This window comes from Anopheles bellator, chromosome 2, assembly GCF_943735745.2.
Source record: "Anopheles bellator chromosome 2, idAnoBellAS_SP24_06.2, whole genome shotgun sequence".
In the NCBI taxonomy this organism is placed as follows: Eukaryota; Metazoa; Arthropoda; class Insecta; order Diptera; family Culicidae; genus Anopheles; species Anopheles bellator.
The window spans coordinates 14,776,021-14,795,462 of NC_071286.1; the positions used below are offsets into that span (position 1 = coordinate 14,776,021).

Genomic DNA, 19,442 nt, shown 5'->3' on the forward strand with positions numbered 1-19,442 from the left:
GGGATGGCCGAAAGGGAAACTGATTGATTTGTGCCTGACGCGAACACACAAACAAACGGATTCGCGGTGTGCGAGAGACCACGAATTTCAGACTAAACGTCTTCCCGTCGGGTCTCTTCGGTTTTCGGGTGGGTTCGACTAGAAAGAGAAGAAAAAGAGTTGCCGTTTGGCGGCGATATCATTATTTGCATAAAACCATCAAGCAGCATCGGGTCGGAGCCAAAGGCGAGCCGCGAGCATACAATTTACGGCGCGCGCTTGATAGGTGGCTCTCTCTTTCGATGGATTGGTTTTCGGTGCGGCGCGTGAAGATGGATTTCGTGCTTTGCCCAACTTTTCTTCGCCCAGCAGTGTTGTGCTGCTGCCCATCAAACGGTGCATATTTTATCGCTTCTAACTTTTCATTACCGCCAGGAAGCGCACCCCGAGCCGGAACCGTTGTGGCCGGCTCCGTCTGGTGTTTCGATAAATCAATCGACCCATCACCGAACAAACGGTTTGTGGTCGTGGGGTAGACGTGTGGTTTGGGCCAAAATAGACGCTCTCAAGCAAGTGTTGCGCATTTCGATATGTGCTACCGGAGTCCGAGGCGCAGTCGGGGCGGCACGCATAAAACTTGAGGCCCGCTGCCTACACACTTCTGGGTTCGCGCGTATCAGAGGGCCCCACATCATTCGCCATTCAAAGCAACGCGGAACAGGTTGCGGAAGCCGTCGAAGAAACCCGACCCCAACACGGATCTAACGCAGCACGGAACATTTCCCTTTTCGCTAACGGCCGAACATCGGAACATTTGCCGGAACATTTATCACAACACTATCAATAAATCGGCCGATTAAAGTCGAACAGGAAAGTCGAAGAAAATGGACGTGCGCGAAAGTATAGGTGGAAAAGGAAGCCGCCATTAAGCGAATGCTTGGAAGAGAGGTGTTGATCATTCGTGTTTATGGAGGCAAATTAGCTAATCAGACTTTTTAAAATGTTCCACAGGGTGTTCCACATTTCACAGCACTCGGGCTCACCGGTGGCATTAGAAGTAAACACAGATTTGGAGATTTACTTTCTTTTAGAGCCTAACCCAAATCCATCGATTGAGGTTACTGGGTGTGTTCTCTTCGAAGAATAGGATGATGATTGGATGACGTGCAGACACGTGCTCCGCAGTAAACACGGAGTGCTGTCAACTTTACACGCTGACGTTAAGCTTTATCCATAAACAGCTAATACAAATGAGCGTTGTTGTTATGATGGCCACTTGTGTTTCCACAGCTCGATTAGCTGGCTGCGTTTCGTGAAACGTATAAAAACCAGAGGCTGATTTGGTGTGACCAGCCATCCTTCAGTCTTCGCCACACAAACAGCTTAACCTCGAACGAACCGGTAGTCGCTCTCCTTAGAATCGCACTACGATGACAAATCAAAACGCAGTAAAAACAAAACCACCTTAATCTTGCTCCGCAGCACACAACAATGGTGGCACTAGTTAGAGCAATAAAACACATCAGCTGGCGGCCAACCGGCCCCGAAGCTTTCTCGTTGTCAGAAGCTTTCGCAAGATTCTCTGGGCGCAGCTTCGAACGCTCACCAACACCAGCGAGTTTGTTCGGCGAGACGCACCTCCACACGATCAGCTGACGATCAGCTCTGAGGGTGTGCGTCGTGTCGTGGTGCCAGAAGTTGCTACCGGCACAAACAACGCGGAACACGGTTCCGAGATGAGATTCGCGGTTGTTCCTTAACCAGCGTGTTTGTTTGTGTGAGGCACGCGTTGTTGTCACGATCGTGCGTTTGTTCCGCACTTGGCCGATTCGCAGCGTTAAACACGATCACCACCACCACCACCACCAACAACAACCGGAGACCGGAGTGCGCCTCCAAATTGCATAATCCACGTGCTGCGTCGGGCTCGTTCGATCAGTCTGCAGTCGGAGATCGGTGCGATCGGTCGGTAGTTATTCGGAGCCCACCTCGAGTCGCTTTCGAGCTGCGTTCGCTTTCCTTTCCCGCGATCATCTTCGGTAGCAACAGCAAAGTGCATAATTGATTCTCTCGAAGCTGGGAAACGCGGCCCCGTAGCTCGTGGCATCGAAGCATCCCCAAGCAATAAGGGCAACAAATTAGCGGCCGCTCAAGACGCTGACGACGCCGATGGTGATTTGGGTGAAACGCTAGAAACCGCCGACCGCTTGGCGCGACATGCGAGTGAAAAATTCGGTGAAAGTGTAAGATCGGTCGGTTCGGTCGGTCGCGGCCCGATGCGGTTTTGGGGCGAGTAACTTTTGGTGTGCAAATTAAAATCCGGATGCCGGAGGACGGGTGATGCCGTCGGGCTGCTGCTGCTGCTGCTGATGTGGTGATGCGAGCTTGTTGCACCCAAGTGTCAAAAGTTTCTCCAAGGCGAGGCGAGCGCTGTGCTCACACTCCCGGCCAGCACGTTAGGACACAAACGAAGGCCCACGAAAAGTTAGGACATCGCGTCGCACTATGGCGGTGGCGTTTGCAAAGCTGGTCCCGCTGCTGGCGGGAGCTGCCCTCAAGGCGACACCGGCTGCGGCCGGGATTACGGCCGCGGTTGGGGCCGCTATCAGTACCGCGTCGGCCGTGATTGGGGTGGGCAAGTTGGCCATCGTGCCCATACTGATCGCCTCGCTGGCGTACTACAACTACGATCTGTTCGATCCGGAGAACCGGCCGTTCAACGTGCCCGAGGTGGACCGGGAGTACGACTTCATAGTGGTGGGCGCCGGCTCCGCTGGAGCGGTCGTCGCTTCGCGGCTCTCGGAGATCGGTGACTGGAAGGTGCTGCTGCTGGAGGCCGGTGGCCACGAGACGGAGATCTCGGACGTTCCCATTCTATCGTTGTATCTGCACAAGAGCAAGCTGGATTGGAAGTACAGGTAGGTTGCGGCTCCGGTGTGCTGGTAGTGATCGTGGTCCGCGCACTGCAAATAGTTGCAAGACGAGTTGCGACATGGCGACCCGCGGGTGGCTGGAGCGGCTCAGCCGTGGAGCTGGCTGGCTGGATGCCATTCTCTACGATTTCTACTATTTCGGAAAGTCGCCAAACGACTCGCCTTCGTCGGTTGGCTGCGGTTGGCTGACATTAGACTCGGCTGCGACTTCGCTGCGCTAACGCAACACAGTCGACCGCCGATGCACTTTTTTGCAGCAATTAAGGTTGCATTCTGCGCGCCGACCGTGCGGTCGTTTCTTTTAAGAGTTGCTGTTGCGATATGAGTGGGTCGGTGGGGCGTGTACGGACACATCACCGGGGTGTACTAGGGAGGTACTAGCCTCGAGAGTCATCGGACACAGAGGGCCGCAAGAACTGACCCTGACTGGAGATATTCCGTCCGTGCGTGTGGACGGTCGGACCAACATTCAAAACCAACCAGCGTCGGAGGTTGGCGTAATCGTTGCCGTATCGATTAACAAGAAGTGCAATTGCGTAAGGCTGCCGCCGTGGCTGCACGGACTCAAGTCTCAAGGAGCGTGGTGGCTTTGGAAAGTGCTAAGTGTTGAGATTTCGGCGTGCACGTGCAATCAAGTGGTGCGACCTTCGGCTGACACACTGAATTCACCTCCTGGGCACCTCCCAGAACGATGTTTAATGATCGATTAGGAGATTCGGGTGGGGTCTTCATGGCCTATTTCACAATACCCCAGGTGGGCATGTATGAATTCCTTCGAAGAATCCTGAATTTTGTTGACCTTCTTCTGGTTGCAGGACAGTCTTCAGCTGACAGGCGGAATTTAGGACGCGCGAAATTGAGTTCCTGCCCCCCTCCTCAAGGTGGGATAACCTCGAGCGCTACTCATTAGTTCAGGAACTTTTTCCCGGTGCCGCGAGTATATCACAGCACTAAACATCGTGGGTTTAAGTTTATTAAAACGGAAACGCTTTTTGGCGGTTCCAAACACCACCCGGAGGCGTCACACACGGTGCGCGCGCATTTTGGTACGAATCTTGGCCCATTGTATAACCGGTTGATTGCTAATGCATTCCGAATACTGTTCGCATTAATTTACCGGAATCGGTCTTCCCCAAAAATTAAACGACAGACTGTGGCCTGGGGTGGTGTGTCACGCAGTGTTTCGAAACGACGGAATCATCGGCATAAAACGTGCGCAATTCGGGCCACGTAAGTGACCGAAGCACACGACACGAACAGCGTGCCCCTTGTGTGGTACATACCAATTTTATCACTTTTCGATCGTATTAAAATCGCTGGAAGTTCGCTGTAATTTAAATTATTTTGGCTCGTGAGCGTTATCGTGAGTGAAAGAGTGGTCGTAAAGTAAGGCTCACAGTATGATCCCGATTAATCTCCGTAGATGCACGATTTAAAAGGTTGTTGTTGAAAGCTTCCTAATTTATACCACTTTGTGCTAATCTTTTCCGCTATGGTATTACCTCATCGCGGATCAGAAAATTAAGAGATAAAGGGTAACAAGTTTCGCGCTGTTGTTGTGATCGAGCCACCGCCGAAGAATTTGGTTCTGCGTTTTTTGTCAGCGCTATCGGCCCCATCTGGTGATGGATTATTCAATCTGCTCAAGGAAGCGTAGGCAAGCCAGCTGTGCCAGCGCTGAATGAGGTCAGTCGATCATGGGAACATATGGAATGATGTTGAGGACCTCCGAACCGGTCCGGATGATGAGGTCGTCGGCGTTCGGGGTTTATTTTTTTTGCAGACCCGTCCCTCTACGGTGGGTTTCCCAAAATATTATACCGTTCTTCAGCGGGCGGTCGACGATCACCTACCGACCTAACGAGCTGTGTTCTGCTGTGGCTCGCCTGTGAATTAATCGACGCATCGCCGGAGCGCAGAAAAAAAGCTCACTCTTTAGGCCAATCGTCATTTTTGTATAATCATTTCATCTCCACAGAAACGCATTCCACGAGGGCCGCGCCCGCCAGGTGTTGAAATGCGTTAGCACCGCGCCGTTGATGAAGGATTGCTGTATTGTGCCAATAAAAAAATGCTGCCTAGTGGGGTATTATAATAATTATGCTTCAGCCAGCAACCAGTCCGGATGGTGCTGGAGAGCCTTTTGGTCTATTGTTCTGGTCGCTCGGCATATCAATCAATCACGCCCGATACACCGACATCGATTATCGGAACTATCTCAATCTGTGCGCCGTGATTAGTGCTCCGCAGCGCAACGCGGAGCATTAATGATGCTTTGAAAGAGAAACAGCAATCGATAACGTTTAAATGGTACGGTCGAGCACTTTGTGCTAGATGCCGGCCCCAAGAGACCGCGCAAGCAAGCCAACAAATTGGCAAAGTGCTTAGCGAATTGCGCTACACAATCCCGTCCCGGGTGATCGGGTCAGGAACGATTTATCAAATAAAATCACTTCATTCGATATCCGCCGGGGTCCGGAATGGGGACAGTGTCGACCTTTTCTCCCAATCGAAAGCCTTCACCGGCGCACGGACCGAGTGTTACCTTCCCGGACCGGAGCACCTTGGAAGCTGCACAGACGTGCACAGGTTTTACAGATTCTTCAGCGCGGCCGTTGTTTGCCGTCGTCTACGGCGGAGAGCGATGATTCGGCAGTCTGAGATTTCCCTTTCTCAATTCGCTCGCTTCATCTTATGCGGTCATTCGGGTGTTAAATTGGGCTGCGCGATACATTGAACTTGGCCCATTGAAGGTAAAGGCTGCTGAAGATTATCAAAAAACGGTTGATCGACAGATGGAAGGCAAAAAACCCGACGGGGCCGACGACGACCGCTGGAGTAGCGTGGATGACAACTTTTCGACCCAGTAAGTGGCTAACGATTGTTTGACACCGGAACACTTGGGTCGAAGTACTTGAAACCCGGGCCGTAAAGTCGTTCCCCATGAGGCGCACCGCGCCCCAAAGGTCAGGGAAGTGTCATTAGTTGGAGAGCGGGGCTTCGGATGTGCTCCGTCGGTTTCCGCGCGTTTTTGCGAATGGAAAATGTTTACCAAATGAAACGCCAAAATCACGGGTACCGCCAAAAAGTGCATCCTCAAGTGATCGTTACCGAACCTCTGATAGAGTTGCTGGTTTTTAGATGGCATCTGGGTACAAAAGACTGTCTCTCGAATTGACCGCAAGTTGGTGGTCCACGTCTGAACCCACGCCGCGCGCAACCAAGAAATGGTGAACGAAAGTGACCGTTCCGCCGGCGCAGCATACGGTACTTCCGCCGTTCGACCGATAACGTTGCATTTAAAATTCAGTTTGTGCACGCGAGCATAACGCGCCCGCGCCGGAACCGTGTGTGCTGCGGAAGTTTCCGGATGTTCCAGTGGAAAAGTGCTCACAGCGCGGCGATAAAAGTCGAACCTTTCGGGTGCTGGATCGGGAAACTACATGGTCCAATCGTTGCCGAATCCCATTCTACCCCATCTGGAGCATTGTTCCCATTTGATGCCTATTCAGATTTCTTTTCCCGAACGAAGATTTATGGCACCCCGTAGGGAAAATTAATGAGCATCATCATCACCGATTGACGAGAAAACGAATGCATAAATTATTAAAGTTGCCGGTTCATGCTTTCCCACAACAAACCGTTTTCACTGACGCAAACATTTGGATCGTTATGTTATCTAAAGCCCATCACTCGTGACTGGTTTGTGATTTTTGTAAATCGTTTTTGCAACCAAATCGCGAAAATTCCGCGGAAAAACCTTGGCTGAGTCTCGGCAACGATCGTCTCATGTAGTATGTTCACTTTCATAAACTGCGTCTGCCACCCTAATGATGATGATGATCATCGTCAGCAACCCTTAGCTTGGGTTGAGTGAATCTGAGTCTGCTTGTGTGTGAACGGGTACGGGTTGCACACCGTTGCCTACATGTCCCGCTAGTTCTGTGCTCTGGTAGTTCCTGATGGCACCAGGCACCGAATCACGAAACTAGGGCATTATCAACCGAGACACGATAATTTCCAGCATTCTCCGTTCCGTTACTTTGTAGCCCATTTTCGCGCCAATTCCAGAATGTATTCATTATTATGGTCCAGCAGGTGTCAGGGGTTCCTATTTTTACTGCGCCGACCCCAGACCTCCGACGTTTCGAAGGGTGCAGGAATGGCGTCGACTTTGGTTACATCAGTTGACGTGCTTTTGTCCGGGTTAGTTTGTGAATAAATTCGACGTGAAACGATGATCGAAAAATACATGTTGGACAAGCCATTTAAACGATTGATGGAGGTTCGGCGACTGAAAATTATGCATATTTTGTATTTTCAACCGAAAGGTCTTCCCCAAACGATCGTATGCTTCTTCATATTAATTCGATTAACAGACATTTTATTTATGATTCGAACAAACGGATGCATATATTCATTAGATTCGTTGTGGGTTGGTCCTGGCCAGCATACCTGTTTGGTGAACACCTCGACTACGAAAACGTAAACAAATGGTAAAAGTTCCGCGGAGTGACACGAATCCGGTCATGGAAGGTTACTGGTAGGTTGATCAGGGTCCACTGATGGCTTGTCTTAACCGACTTCCTGGCATAAACTCCATTTTCGGGTGCTTAATACGCCAGAGAAGGCCAATGCAGCTATACAAGAAGATTAGTAGTTAAACCCTCAAATAGGTCTCGGTGATCAATTGGACAAACAAGAGACCGTGGGTTACGGCCAACTTGCTTGTCTTAAATAGGAAGGCAATCGGTATACGAGATCTGCACATGCGCTGCCAGGTCAAGAGGTATAGCAACTTAACCCATCGCCCAGACCTTCCCTTCATGATCACGCTGCACTGTGCTGTGCCATGACCCTGCGCGCAATCTAATGTGGAAGAGTAATTAAAACGTGCCACCATCAAAGCGAGATTATATCACCGCAGACCCGCGACCGACCCACGGGCCGGTAGTGATGTCCGAAGCAGGTTTTTCGGTGTTTTGTCTCGCTGAGCCCTACTAGACCCCCAGCGCTCTCAATGAAACGCCTTCCGTGAAGTGAAGGTTGCCCCTAAACACCTTCAGCCAGAGGAAAGAAAGATAAAAAAAGGCCAAACTGCGAGCCCCAGTCCGGTGTGCTCCGGGCGTAGTAGTAGCTGTCAGTGTCAAGTTCACGAACGCACGCACGCTTGCTCTCTATCGGCGCGCAGATCGTCGAATGCGATCGTCAATTAAATCTGCCGAGAAGGAAGAGAACTGGCAAAAAAAGAAACGGACTGACCATTGGACTGGGTCCGCAGCTTTTATGGGTTTTTCGGATGGAGCCATTAGACAGTGCGGCGCCTCCGGTGCGGTACATCTCCTTTCGGATACTAACTACTCGTGATTGAACTTGAACTTTAGCTCCGGTCTAACGCGACCGGAGGCCACCGGTAATAGTTCCGTGTCGGCGAGGATGCAGCCCGAAAGACATAACAATTTAAGACCTCGGGCAAGGTGTTGGACACCTATTAACCGTGGCGTCAGCATCTGCAGCAAAAAACTAACCCCAACATGCCTTCGGGCAAGCGAACCAGAGGTTCACATTCTGGCTTTTTTGTTTTGGTTTTTGAAAGTCAATCGAAAGTGTCTAAAGTCTAATTACGGTCAAGGTGTCGCACAACTGTCACCGGCGGCTATGCCAGGCGGCCATGATGCCATTCTAACACCAGAGTGCCATTAATACAATTAATTATGCCACGGCGTTGTTACCCCCTCTGCGGCCGGGATCGTTTAAGGATCGATCCGAATCGGGAGACACGTTTTGGAGACATCTTAAGAGATTCAGTTTAAGTTACTGTCTTACGTTCCACGTTCGATCCAGTACTTTCGGGGGTTGACAGTGAAGACATTACATAATCGAGCCCCGGGGTCCGATGTCCTTTGCGGCACGTTTTCCTCGAGGCCCCATCGAGACGTGTGTGTTATTGGTCCAGTTGTAAAGAGTGCACGACGGCTCTGCCACGCGGTGTGCTATAAAGTTTTATGAGTTAAATTGGCCCACGGGCCACAGGGAGTAAGTGTGTTTCGATGCAGACCTACCTCAACGGGCCACCACTTCTTTCAACCCGCGGGGCACCACCAGTCGAACCGGTTTCTTGGGCTCCATGAACTTTCAGCACAGAAAATCCAGCATAAAGCTCGTGGAGTCCTGTTGGCCCTGATACTGGTGCCTTTCACATTGGCTATTGCTGAGCTGCTGAGCTTTGAAGAAGAGTAACCGGCGGTGCTGACCGGAAGTGAGCCCAACGATTTATCACCATCTAACCGCAGTCATTAGCGGAACAGTAGCGGAGAGAACCCATCGCTCCTATTACATGACTACACTCCAACGCAATCCGCTTCTGCCCGATGACTGATTTGCATGGAAGGTTCAATTAACGCGTAACGCGCCGGGTAACTTTCGTGCAGTTCGTTTGCTGACGCTTAGTATGCCGACACCGACGCCACTTCACTTTCTCCCGAGATATAACGGGCCGGCGCCGTTGTTGTTGGTGAGGAAGCCCTCCGGCCCTCGTCAGTGCGCGTTGCATAAGGGCTGCGATGCGCTTTTGTAGAACAGACCCCACCGTGAAATCGTATAGCCCCGCTCGGTAACGTAATCGTTCACTTGCAACCGGGGGAGAGAAATGCATCGCCCCGCGTGAGTGTCGAAGTCGCCAGTTAAACCGACATGTTGTTACGAAGGGAGCATCAACGGGAGGACGCCATGTCGTGCCGGGAATTACCACAGCACCGATCGGAGATTGAGGGCCATGATAGACTCGCCACGCGCTGTTGGAAGAAATTTAAAACAACAAGCAACCCCGACGGTGGCCTCCACTTCGATTAGCTATTGGCCAAAACAGTAGGATTTCGGAAAACTGGAAATAGAAATAGAAACTGGGGCCCCAACAATGCCCTAGCCCTCGGGCCTCGGTTGGCAAATCATCCTTGGCTGGCTCTGGGGCTCTGTTTATAAGAAGTGTGTTCGTGGATGATTGATCGTTCATTGAAAAATGCAACATCTCATCTTCACCGGAGGTGTGACCGAGGCTTAAACATGATGTGGCGTCGAGACGACCTTCCCAGACTCGGCGCGGCGGAACAAGCATCATGCCGCCGTGGGACCGTCCGTGACGTCCGCTTTGGGCTTTGCAATTTACTCCTCACGCTCCAATCGAGCGTGTAAAAGGATTGGTTCCTACTTGGTCACCGTTCGCCAACTATCAAACACGCTAGACGATTACTCTGCTTATGCTCTGCCTGCCTGCCTGCCTGGCCGTGTCCATTGCATCTAAAGAGATGCCGTGAGATGGCGGAATAAACGAGAACAAGGCCAACGTATGGCCGTCGGCCGCTACCTGCTACTGCACTTGGTGAAGGGTGTTGGAAAACCACTAAAAGACCAGCAAACATTGACAGCGCTTCGGTGACCAACAACCGACATCAATTAGTCACGATGGATTCCTGATATTCAAAGCAACTCATTAGTGGCGAGAAGAAGTGCGAGAGTGAGAAATGGAGGAACATTCAACTGATGAACTAGAGAGGCATACTTTTAAATTCAACAGCTCTGGTAGCAGCCCAACGCAAGCGGTCAGGAAGGAGAGCAACCGTGCTACTGTTAATGTTGGTTAAAATCCACATAATCACTTAATGATCGCTGCCACGATCAAATGTAACGACCAATTGGTACTACTGTTGCCGTTACGTCACCGTTACCACCGCCAGAGGGCGCCCGCCAGGTACCAGCATCGCAGGGTTGCACCGATTACAATGTACCCAGTCAAGGTTGACAGAAGTATGCGTACGTGAGGCAGCGATCATACGCACCTGACTCTGGGAGACAGCAGCTCTACGAGCCGCGTTCCGCTCAGAGGCACTCGAGACAGGGGCAGAGAGATTGCTTGCATCTCCAATGACCATCGAAGAGGTCGTCCAAGGTGGCCCCAAATTACAGACACATTCGCCGTTTCGTCGGCTAACGCGGGTGGCATTAGCGCCGACCATGGACCGGAATCAAATTGCCGGAATCTGTGAGAAGATGTGGAAGACGTGAAAGTTGCTTGAACAAGTTCAATGTAACCGGCTCGAAGCTCCAATCCACGATCACAACCAAGACTGTGAGGCATCCGGGACAGGGCACTGGACCAAGCAGCTGTGACCAACATACTGGCAACCTGATGCAACAGTCGGGGACGTGACTGAACGGAAGCACTCGACTGCGGCTGGTACACATGTTGGTCACGTGAGCGCAAACATCGTCGTTAACCGGTCGAAGCCAAGTTTACCGTCCAGCCAGCCAGCTGGTACCTAGTCGCGAACGCTGACCTTCACTGCTTTCGACGATCGACGACGTCGCGGCAGAGTGCGTCACAGTCACAGAAGGTGAAGTAGGACGTACAGATGGTCAACAGGTTCCGTGTTGTTGTTCGAGAAACCCAAAATTTCTTCACCCGGCGCGCTCCACCGACTGCGATGTACTGAACTGTTTGCACTGAAGTGATGATTTGTTTGACACAATTCCCCTGCATGCGTCGTTGCCACAGTTCCCAACCATTTGGTAGACGCAAACGTTTCACATACTCCTCCGAAATGGATGTCGAAAGCGATTGGCGACGCCGGTCACAACCGATAGAATGGGGGTGTTCCAGATGGGTCACGATTTGCAACAACAACATTTTGACACGTCGATAAACTACCTCCCATTTCTGGGAATGTGGCATCTCACCGTTTGACGTGCCATTTCATAACAGAAATTCAAATTTCAAACCTCTCCTTGAACTTAAGCAAACGAAACGCTAGCACGAGCTACGGACGAAACCTGTTCAGTTTTTAAGCTCGGACAGGATCCTTCGCTCGGTTGCCTAGCTGCTCGTGGGCCTCTTTTCGCGGAGATACGAATCTCCGGTGACTCATAGCACCGAATCGATTCACAACTGTTTGCAGCTGATTGGCAACAATATCGACAATGCAAAACGAGCCCCCTCGTGAGCGAGTCCGTAAGGAGCAATTTGGAGCCACGCTGTAGAAGGTCGAAGCGCTTCTTCTGAAACCGGTCGGACCACGTGACCATCGGCTAGCGTTGATCATTTTTCAATCCTAAAACGATGCTTAATAAGCGAATGGAAGAAGGAGACCAATTGATCGGACTTCGACGGTGTTTCAACCAACCGTTTTTTTGACAGATCGTTTTTTTTTGTGTTTCTCCACTCAAACAGAACCCAGCCACAGAAGACGGCATGTCAGGCGATGAAGGACAACCGGTGCTGCTGGACGCGCGGTAAGGTCCTGGGTGGCTCGTCCGTGCTCAACACGATGCTGTACGTGCGCGGCAACAAGCGTGACTTTGACGTGTGGCGCGCGCTCGGCAACCCGGGCTGGGGCTACGAGGATGTCCTGCCGTACTTCCGCAAGTCGGAAGACCAGCGGAATCCGTACCTGGCGCGCAACAAACGGCAGCACGGAACAGGTAAGATGATGGTCGGTCCACTCGGTGTGCGGTTACTAATTCTCTCTGTTCGCCTCGTTTTCTAGGAGGACTAATGCAGGTCCAGGACGCACCATACCTGACGCCACTTGGGGTATCGTTTCTGCAGGCGGGCGAAGAGATGGGTTACGACATTGTGGACGTGAACGGCGAACAGCAGACCGGGTTCGCGTTCTTCCAGTTCACCATGCGCCGCGGTGCTCGCTGCAGTTCCTCGAAGGCGTTCCTCCGACCGGTGCGCAATCGGAAGAACCTACACGTGGCTCTGTTCGCACACGTTACGCGCGTCATTCTGGATCCGGAAACGAGGCGTGCCCTCGGCGTGGAGTTCATCCGCAACGGCAAGGTGCAGCAGGTGTTTGCGACACGCGAAGTGATCCTTTCGGCTGGCGCAATCGGATCACCCCATCTGCTGATGCTATCGGGCATTGGGCCTCGGGAGAACCTCGAGCGGGTCGGAGTGCCGCTGATGCACGATGCGCCTGGTGTCGGGCAGAACCTGCAGGATCATATCGCAGTCGGCGGTTTGGTGTTCCGCATCGATCAACCAGTGTCGGTGATCATGAACCGACTGGTGAACCTCAACTCGGCCCTACGCTACGCCGTCACCGAGGATGGACCACTGACGAGCAGTATTGGGCTGGAGGCGGTCGGGTTCATTAGCACCAAGTACGCCAACCAGTCGGACGATTGGCCCGACATAGAGTTCATGTTGACGAGCGCTTCCACCCCGTCGGACGGAGGCGACCAGGTGAAGAAGGCGCACGGACTGAAGGACGAGTTCTACGACGACATGTTCAGCGCCATCAACAACCAAGACGTGTTCGGAGTGTTTCCGATGATGCTGCGCCCCAAGAGCCGTGGGTTCATTCGGCTGCAGTCGAAGAACCCGCTCCGGTATCCGCTGCTCTATCACAACTATCTGACGCACCCGGACGATGTGGGCGTACTGCGGGAGGGCGTGAAGGCAGCGATCGCGTTCGGGGAGACCCAAGCCATGAAGCGGTTCGGGGCGCGGTTCCACAGCAAGCAGGTGCCCAACTGTCGCCATCTGCCCGAGTTCACCGACGAGTACTGGGACTGTGCGATCCGCCAGTACACGATGACGATCTACCACATGTCGGGGACGGCCAAGATGGGGCCGCCAGACGACCCGTGGGCCGTGGTAGACCCAAAGCTGCGCGTGTACGGTGTCAAGGGTCTGCGCGTCATAGACGCCAGCATCATGCCACGGATCACCAGTGGCAACATCAACGCACCGGTCATTATGATCGGCGAGAAGGGGGCCGATCTGGTCAAGGAGCTGTGGCTGCAGAACCACATCCGGCGAGGGAAGCGGCAAGAGTTTGCAAACGAAACGCTCAGTGCGGCAAACGAAACGCTCAGTGCGGCCAACGTAACACTTCATTGCGGTGGTGACGAAGTAGCGCTTAAGTCAACCGAAACCGCTCCTAGTTAGGAGTCCTTCCGGAGGGTATAATGACCGCCGAACAGTGCCACGGTGACACAGAGAGAGAGAAAGAGAGAGCGAGACAGGAAAGAGAGAGAGAGAGTGAGAGAGAGGCGTGGCCCACCAATTAGTCCTGTATCTAATGCCAAATTTGATGCTCCACCAATCCTAGAGCCGCGCCGGTTTCCTCAGACCTTCGGGGTTCCGTTAGGGTTAGTTGAGGCACGTTGTGTACATTCGTTTGCGACCTGTTACCATAGGATTAGTTTGACTAGGTGATCAAGGCAAGGTAGGATTCGTAGCTAATGTTTGTGCGAAATGCAATGTGCGCAAAAGCAGAACATGGAAACAATCTGACTGACTAAAGTAAGTAGGCTGTAGGTGTTGCGTCATTAATTTTAGCTCGTTTTTACTCACGCGAATATTGTTACGGTACGCCGTAGCAAGAATTGAAATAAAATTCGTTGAAAACCACATTACTTTATAATGTTTATTTACGGAAATGTAGCTCGTGGTTCAAAACGTTTCCAAATTTGAATATGATAGATCGTTGCCTACATTCGGGGGTATATGCAATGTAAGGTATTTCAAACCAACCCCGCGATCTATGCAATCCGCTGTGCATCTGAAAATATGGTACCGAACATTTTATAGCAATCGGATTTGAGCATTTTTTTATGGAATGCCATTTTACAGAGCCGCCCAAAAACTAGCAACCAAAGTTTACGATAAGAATGAAGGAATGTTAATTAACACAACTTTGGTCGTTTGAGATGAATCGCTTTCGTCAGATGATCACGCCTTTTTTTCTGGTGGACGTAAACGATGTTTGATGTAGAATGTTCACAATAAAATGTTGCGGACAGCGCAAATGTAATTATAGAAATCGCGAACAATCGGACTAACAACAACCGACCTATGCAACGGAAAAGGATTATCATTATGAGTATAATACAGGCCAGGTCCACTCGCCGGATGTGATGCCGGATACAGAAGAAAGAAAGGTATACAATAAAACCATCCAATAAGATTGAGATTAAAATTTCACTTGTGTACCTTTGAAAAATTTATCAAAACCTCGCTATGGAGACCAATAAACCAGTTAAGAGAGTGCTGCAATCGACGGTACGCACATCAGCGGAATCGATCCATTAGTTTTGATGGCCGCCAATCACGGAGACCATAAATAAAATTTAAATATTTCATTCCGGCCAGAGCCGCCCAAAAAAGATTGTCCGATCGCAACGTCTGGTGATGCAACCGATAGAGCAATCTTGTATCGGATCCTGGCGAGAGACACGAAGCAAAACCCTCGCACGCTATAGCCAGCGGCGTGACAGTTTTCTAACCGGATGATTCCGCTTCCTCGAAACTCTCCCAGGAAGTAACCTCCGGCAACAACAAGCAAGCTTATGCAACGGCGGAACGTTTATCGGAAACCTTTCGCTCCCCGAAAAAAAAACGAAACAGCCGCTCCCGTAGTCGCCCAACACCCCCGGATCCGATCCCCTTTTTTCCGCCATTGATCGCCAGGCGGCGGCCGCTGTGGCTAGAGAACTGGTTGTCCCCGCCGGCTGTCTGTTGTTGGGAAAGGCGCTGTTTGGGCAGTGCACACAGACGGGCGGTCGAATTTCGAAACTTCCAAAACGACCCTGTTGTGCTCCACAAAAGCTGAACTTCATCTGCTGGCAATGTGGCTGGTTGGCTGACGTGCCCATATTAACATGCCTGCGTGAAGGTCGTACTACACGGGTGGCTCAAGATCAGCCACTTCTCTCCGGGGTTTACGCAAACACCGGGGTCTCAATGATCAATGTCTTCCCCCGTGTTAATGTTGTGACGCAAGTCAACACGCCGCCGGTGACACTGGCCCCAACGGGTTTGCCCAAAGTGGCCAGCGGGCACGCCAAATCTTCGCATTCCGCAGAGTCCGAAGATCACGCTGATCTGCGTGCCGTGATTATGATTTCTTGAGCACGTTAGCTCCACGGGTGCCAGTCGCTGACGAAACACTTGAAAGCCCGGCGACCGTAACCGCGTCATACACGAAGGGTGTGAGCAGAAATTAACCTTGACCAGCCTGGTCACCTTACACTCACGACACGGGCGTGTACTCGCAACACAGTTGCACCGTCCACGTCTTTGACGGTCGACAGGCAACCCAGGCCTCACTTTCCTAATGCCGGCGCTTTGGCGGCTTGTAATTCGATTTGCGCTCCCTTCGTCGTCCACAAACCGGCGCCAACTAGGTCTCCGGTCCCTAGGTCTAAGTGCATTATTTACGGATGCTTGAGCAGAAGTAGTTCGATCTACTCCGGGCGGGCCGCGACCCGTGTACACCTGCTGAAAAGTGCTAGAAACCGCAACCGCCATCGGTTGCGCCAGAGGGCTACTATTACTGCCCGAAGGAAGGAAGCGAATGCGGATGGAAGGAAGTTGCACAGGTTGTGATTTGCGCCGCGCACACGGTCGCTTGAGATTGATTTCTCAAGAGGTCTTAGCCTCGTTGCGGCCGACATGAGATCTCCGGCACGATCGACCCAGTGGTAGGTGCCCCGGGGAGAGTGACAGCTATGTCCCGGTTTCACATTACCTTCCTTCCGCGCGGTGTTTTATGTTTCCCTTCTATTCACGGGGCCAGCACCCTCTCTCACTGGGCGGCCGATTGAATTGCTTAATTATGATCTACAATTGCGTTGCTAAATGAGTTGCTTGCGGTGCGCTACATTGCATCATTAGGCACGGCACGGCGTGTGGGGACGCCGCCATCCCCGCGCTTCCGGGGTGTAGCGAGGTAAGAGACTGACTCTGGTGGCAGTACATTACGAATTTAGCGGACCACTTGCGAAATCGTTCGGTCAACCGAGGGGCTGAGCAACGTTTTGGAAAAACAGTGTGCGCGGAATTCGCGAACATTCCACTACTTGCTTCGATAGCCATCCTTTCGATCCTTTCGAGCTGAAGCAATCACATTTCGAGGAAAGATGCCGCACCGATTGCGTAATAAAGTTTGGATCAACCTCAAACGGGTGGGCGAGTGTGATATAAAACTGTGTAGTGTCAGTAGCCAATCCCAAAGAAGTGACCAACCGAACCGGAGAAGATTTGACCGGGCGTCGGACGAACACGAAAAACATCAGGGGCCGAGTGCCTTATGCAACGTACACACCGTTCGAGGTTACATCGCCCCGGTGTGATGTGGAGCAGCACAATGATAATCCCGAGAGAGCTCTTGTTCTCGATGCACGTTAAGTGGCATTCGCAACAAATCCTTTAATCAATCCATAACTCATGAAGCCATAAGACAGAAAGGAGGCACGATCAGTCATAACGGTTATGGTTTTTGGCAACATTACACCATTACATTACAACATTGGCAGCGGTTTAAAAAATGTAAAAAGGGCAATTTTGACTTCACAAACAAAGAGCGTAAGAAGACTCGTAAATAAGCACTTTGGGATGGGACCAGAAAGGTATGGTGTACCACAAGCTATTAAACCTGGTTAAACCGTTCATTCAGAACCATGCATTGATCGAAAAACGATCAGAAAGGGCCAGAAGCCACGGTGCGTTAATTTGGCTCCATGACAATTCGTCTGGACACAAAGCAAAACTGGTTCAGGATACAATTAAAGCACTTGGCTGGGAACTGCTTTCCCCCCAGTTGTATTCAGAAGACTTACCTCGGATTAGGCTGACCACGCGATGGCCAATTGCATAAGTTAAGGAAGTCCCGTTTGCGCTCTCTCGAACGGTGCTGCTTAATCGGGAACGACAAAGCCACTCCACAGTGAGAGGCGCACCACAGTTACCCCCGGAACAACAAAAACACCAAATTAATGAGAAATGGCACACACTTCGCAGCTTTGCCAAGTGTCTCTCCGCGCACACACACAAACACTCCATATCAGCGAACTGACCAATTCCGCACAGCTTTTGACATCGATCGGGCGGACGTTTCACATAATTAAGGCCATAATGGGGGCCTACACGCTGCTGCTGCTGCTGCTGTGCGCGGGCCCGAAGCAACAGAGTAATAAACCTATCAAAAACGATTAATATTCAATCATCAACTCTCTCGCCCGCCCGTGGCCGCAGCCGCCTGAGAAGAAAGCGGTGGCGCCCGGAGGAGGGGACGGGGCCAAAGCAAAGACTAAGCAGCTTGGGCCCCGCAACAAACGTGAGAAAAATTAGCCTTCGAGTCGACGAGTGGCCTTTCTTTTCTCTGGCCCACCACGACACGGCCATTCCGCGGCGCTATTAATTGAGCACACAGATATGGGCCCCGCGGACGATACGCGTGGCCGATGGATTATGCTCGGTGGTGGTGGCGCCCGGCGCCTTGATGGAAACACCGAGCCGAGCGGATGCATCGTGCCGAATTGGGCGCGGCTATCGATCAGCGCCAGCATAAACATTGACCGCATTTTCGCGCTCGATGATGTGTGCGGTTTATTGGAGCCTCGTCAGGGCCACCATCTAACCTGCATGCTGCCTCCTGGTAGCGAATTAATTCGTTTCGACTACCGAGAGGCTCGTCGAATCTCTCGGGCGGCAGATGATACCCTGAGGGGGCCGAGGGGAGTATTTAAACAATGGCCGACTGCCATGGGAACGACTCGGCTGGCTGGTAGGCTGGCGGGGATGCCTCTAGGTCAGAGGCCCACGCCGGGCCCTGTAATGATCCGTGTTGCGTTTAATTGCATGGCGCGTAATGCAAAAATGACACCGCGCGAAAGTGGCGGCAAACTATTCCCGGACACAGGGTAAACAAATCGTTAACCAGCGGAGGCCACCCAACCGCACCACATTTTGGTGGAGCCCATTGTCACCATGCCCGGCCATAGCACGTTCGCAGGCACCGGAACAGTTCCGGCTTAATTGTGATTATGTTCGGCCGGCTGCGGGCTTTCCGGAGCCTCCGGAGGGAGCACTTTCTGGCCGGACGGGCGGACGGTCGGGCGGTGTGCGCAAAGTAAACATTAAAAACGAAACCATCGGCAACTTGAACTTGAATGAAAGTAAAAACTGTAACAAAGCGCAAGGGAAGCAAATTACAGTCTACAGCCGCGGAAATGCATCGGAAAATGGCCGGAGCGCCCAACGGGGCCCAACGATGGGAGGGAGCATAATGGCAGTTGGCTGCGTGATTTATCCGCCGGTTGCTGAGGCGTGACAGCAAGGGCCCCCCACACGTCCCGCATGCCGGCCCCGGAGGACCCAAAGGCGCCCCCCGGAAGTGTTTCGGGCCCCGTTTATTGATTTTATTATTTAAGTTTCAGATTTCCAGCGCGCGGCCAAAGAAACCAACATCCATAATTCACGTCAGGCTACCTGCATTTCGCGCTGCCGGACGACCGACCCGTGGGGGGGTTCGTTTGTGCCTCCGAAAGGGTAGCGTTTAGTGGCCGCGATTAGAATAACTACCCGGATTTTTTGGGTGGTAGTCGAAAGGAAATCCTTAAACCCGACCCCATCATTAGCAGCACTTACCAAAAAAAACCCCAGGTAATGTGTCTGAAAACGGCATTTCGCAACCTTTGCAAAGGACACGTTCCTAAGGACTCTGTATCCTTGCAATATTTCCC

At 51.9% G+C, this 19,442-nt stretch overlaps 2 protein-coding genes across 2 annotated transcripts in view; one reads left to right on the forward strand and one right to left on the reverse strand.

Annotated features, from left to right (window-relative positions):
- The window catches only part of LOC131212908 (flotillin-2), a 129,853-nt gene that overhangs the window by 30,391 nt on the left and 80,020 nt on the right, over window positions 1-19,442 (reverse strand). The window lies entirely within an intron of this gene.
- Window positions 2,485-19,442, forward strand: part of LOC131211339 (glucose dehydrogenase [FAD, quinone]-like) — a 34,144-nt gene continuing 17,186 nt past the window's right edge. The window contains exons 1-3 of the mRNA XM_058204765.1: window positions 2,485-2,897; window positions 12,136-12,386; window positions 12,452-13,800. Coding sequence (XP_058060748.1) covers window positions 2,485-2,897; window positions 12,136-12,386; window positions 12,452-13,800 — 2,013 coding nt within the window. The remainder of the gene's footprint in view (window positions 2,898-12,135; window positions 12,387-12,451; window positions 13,801-19,442) is intronic.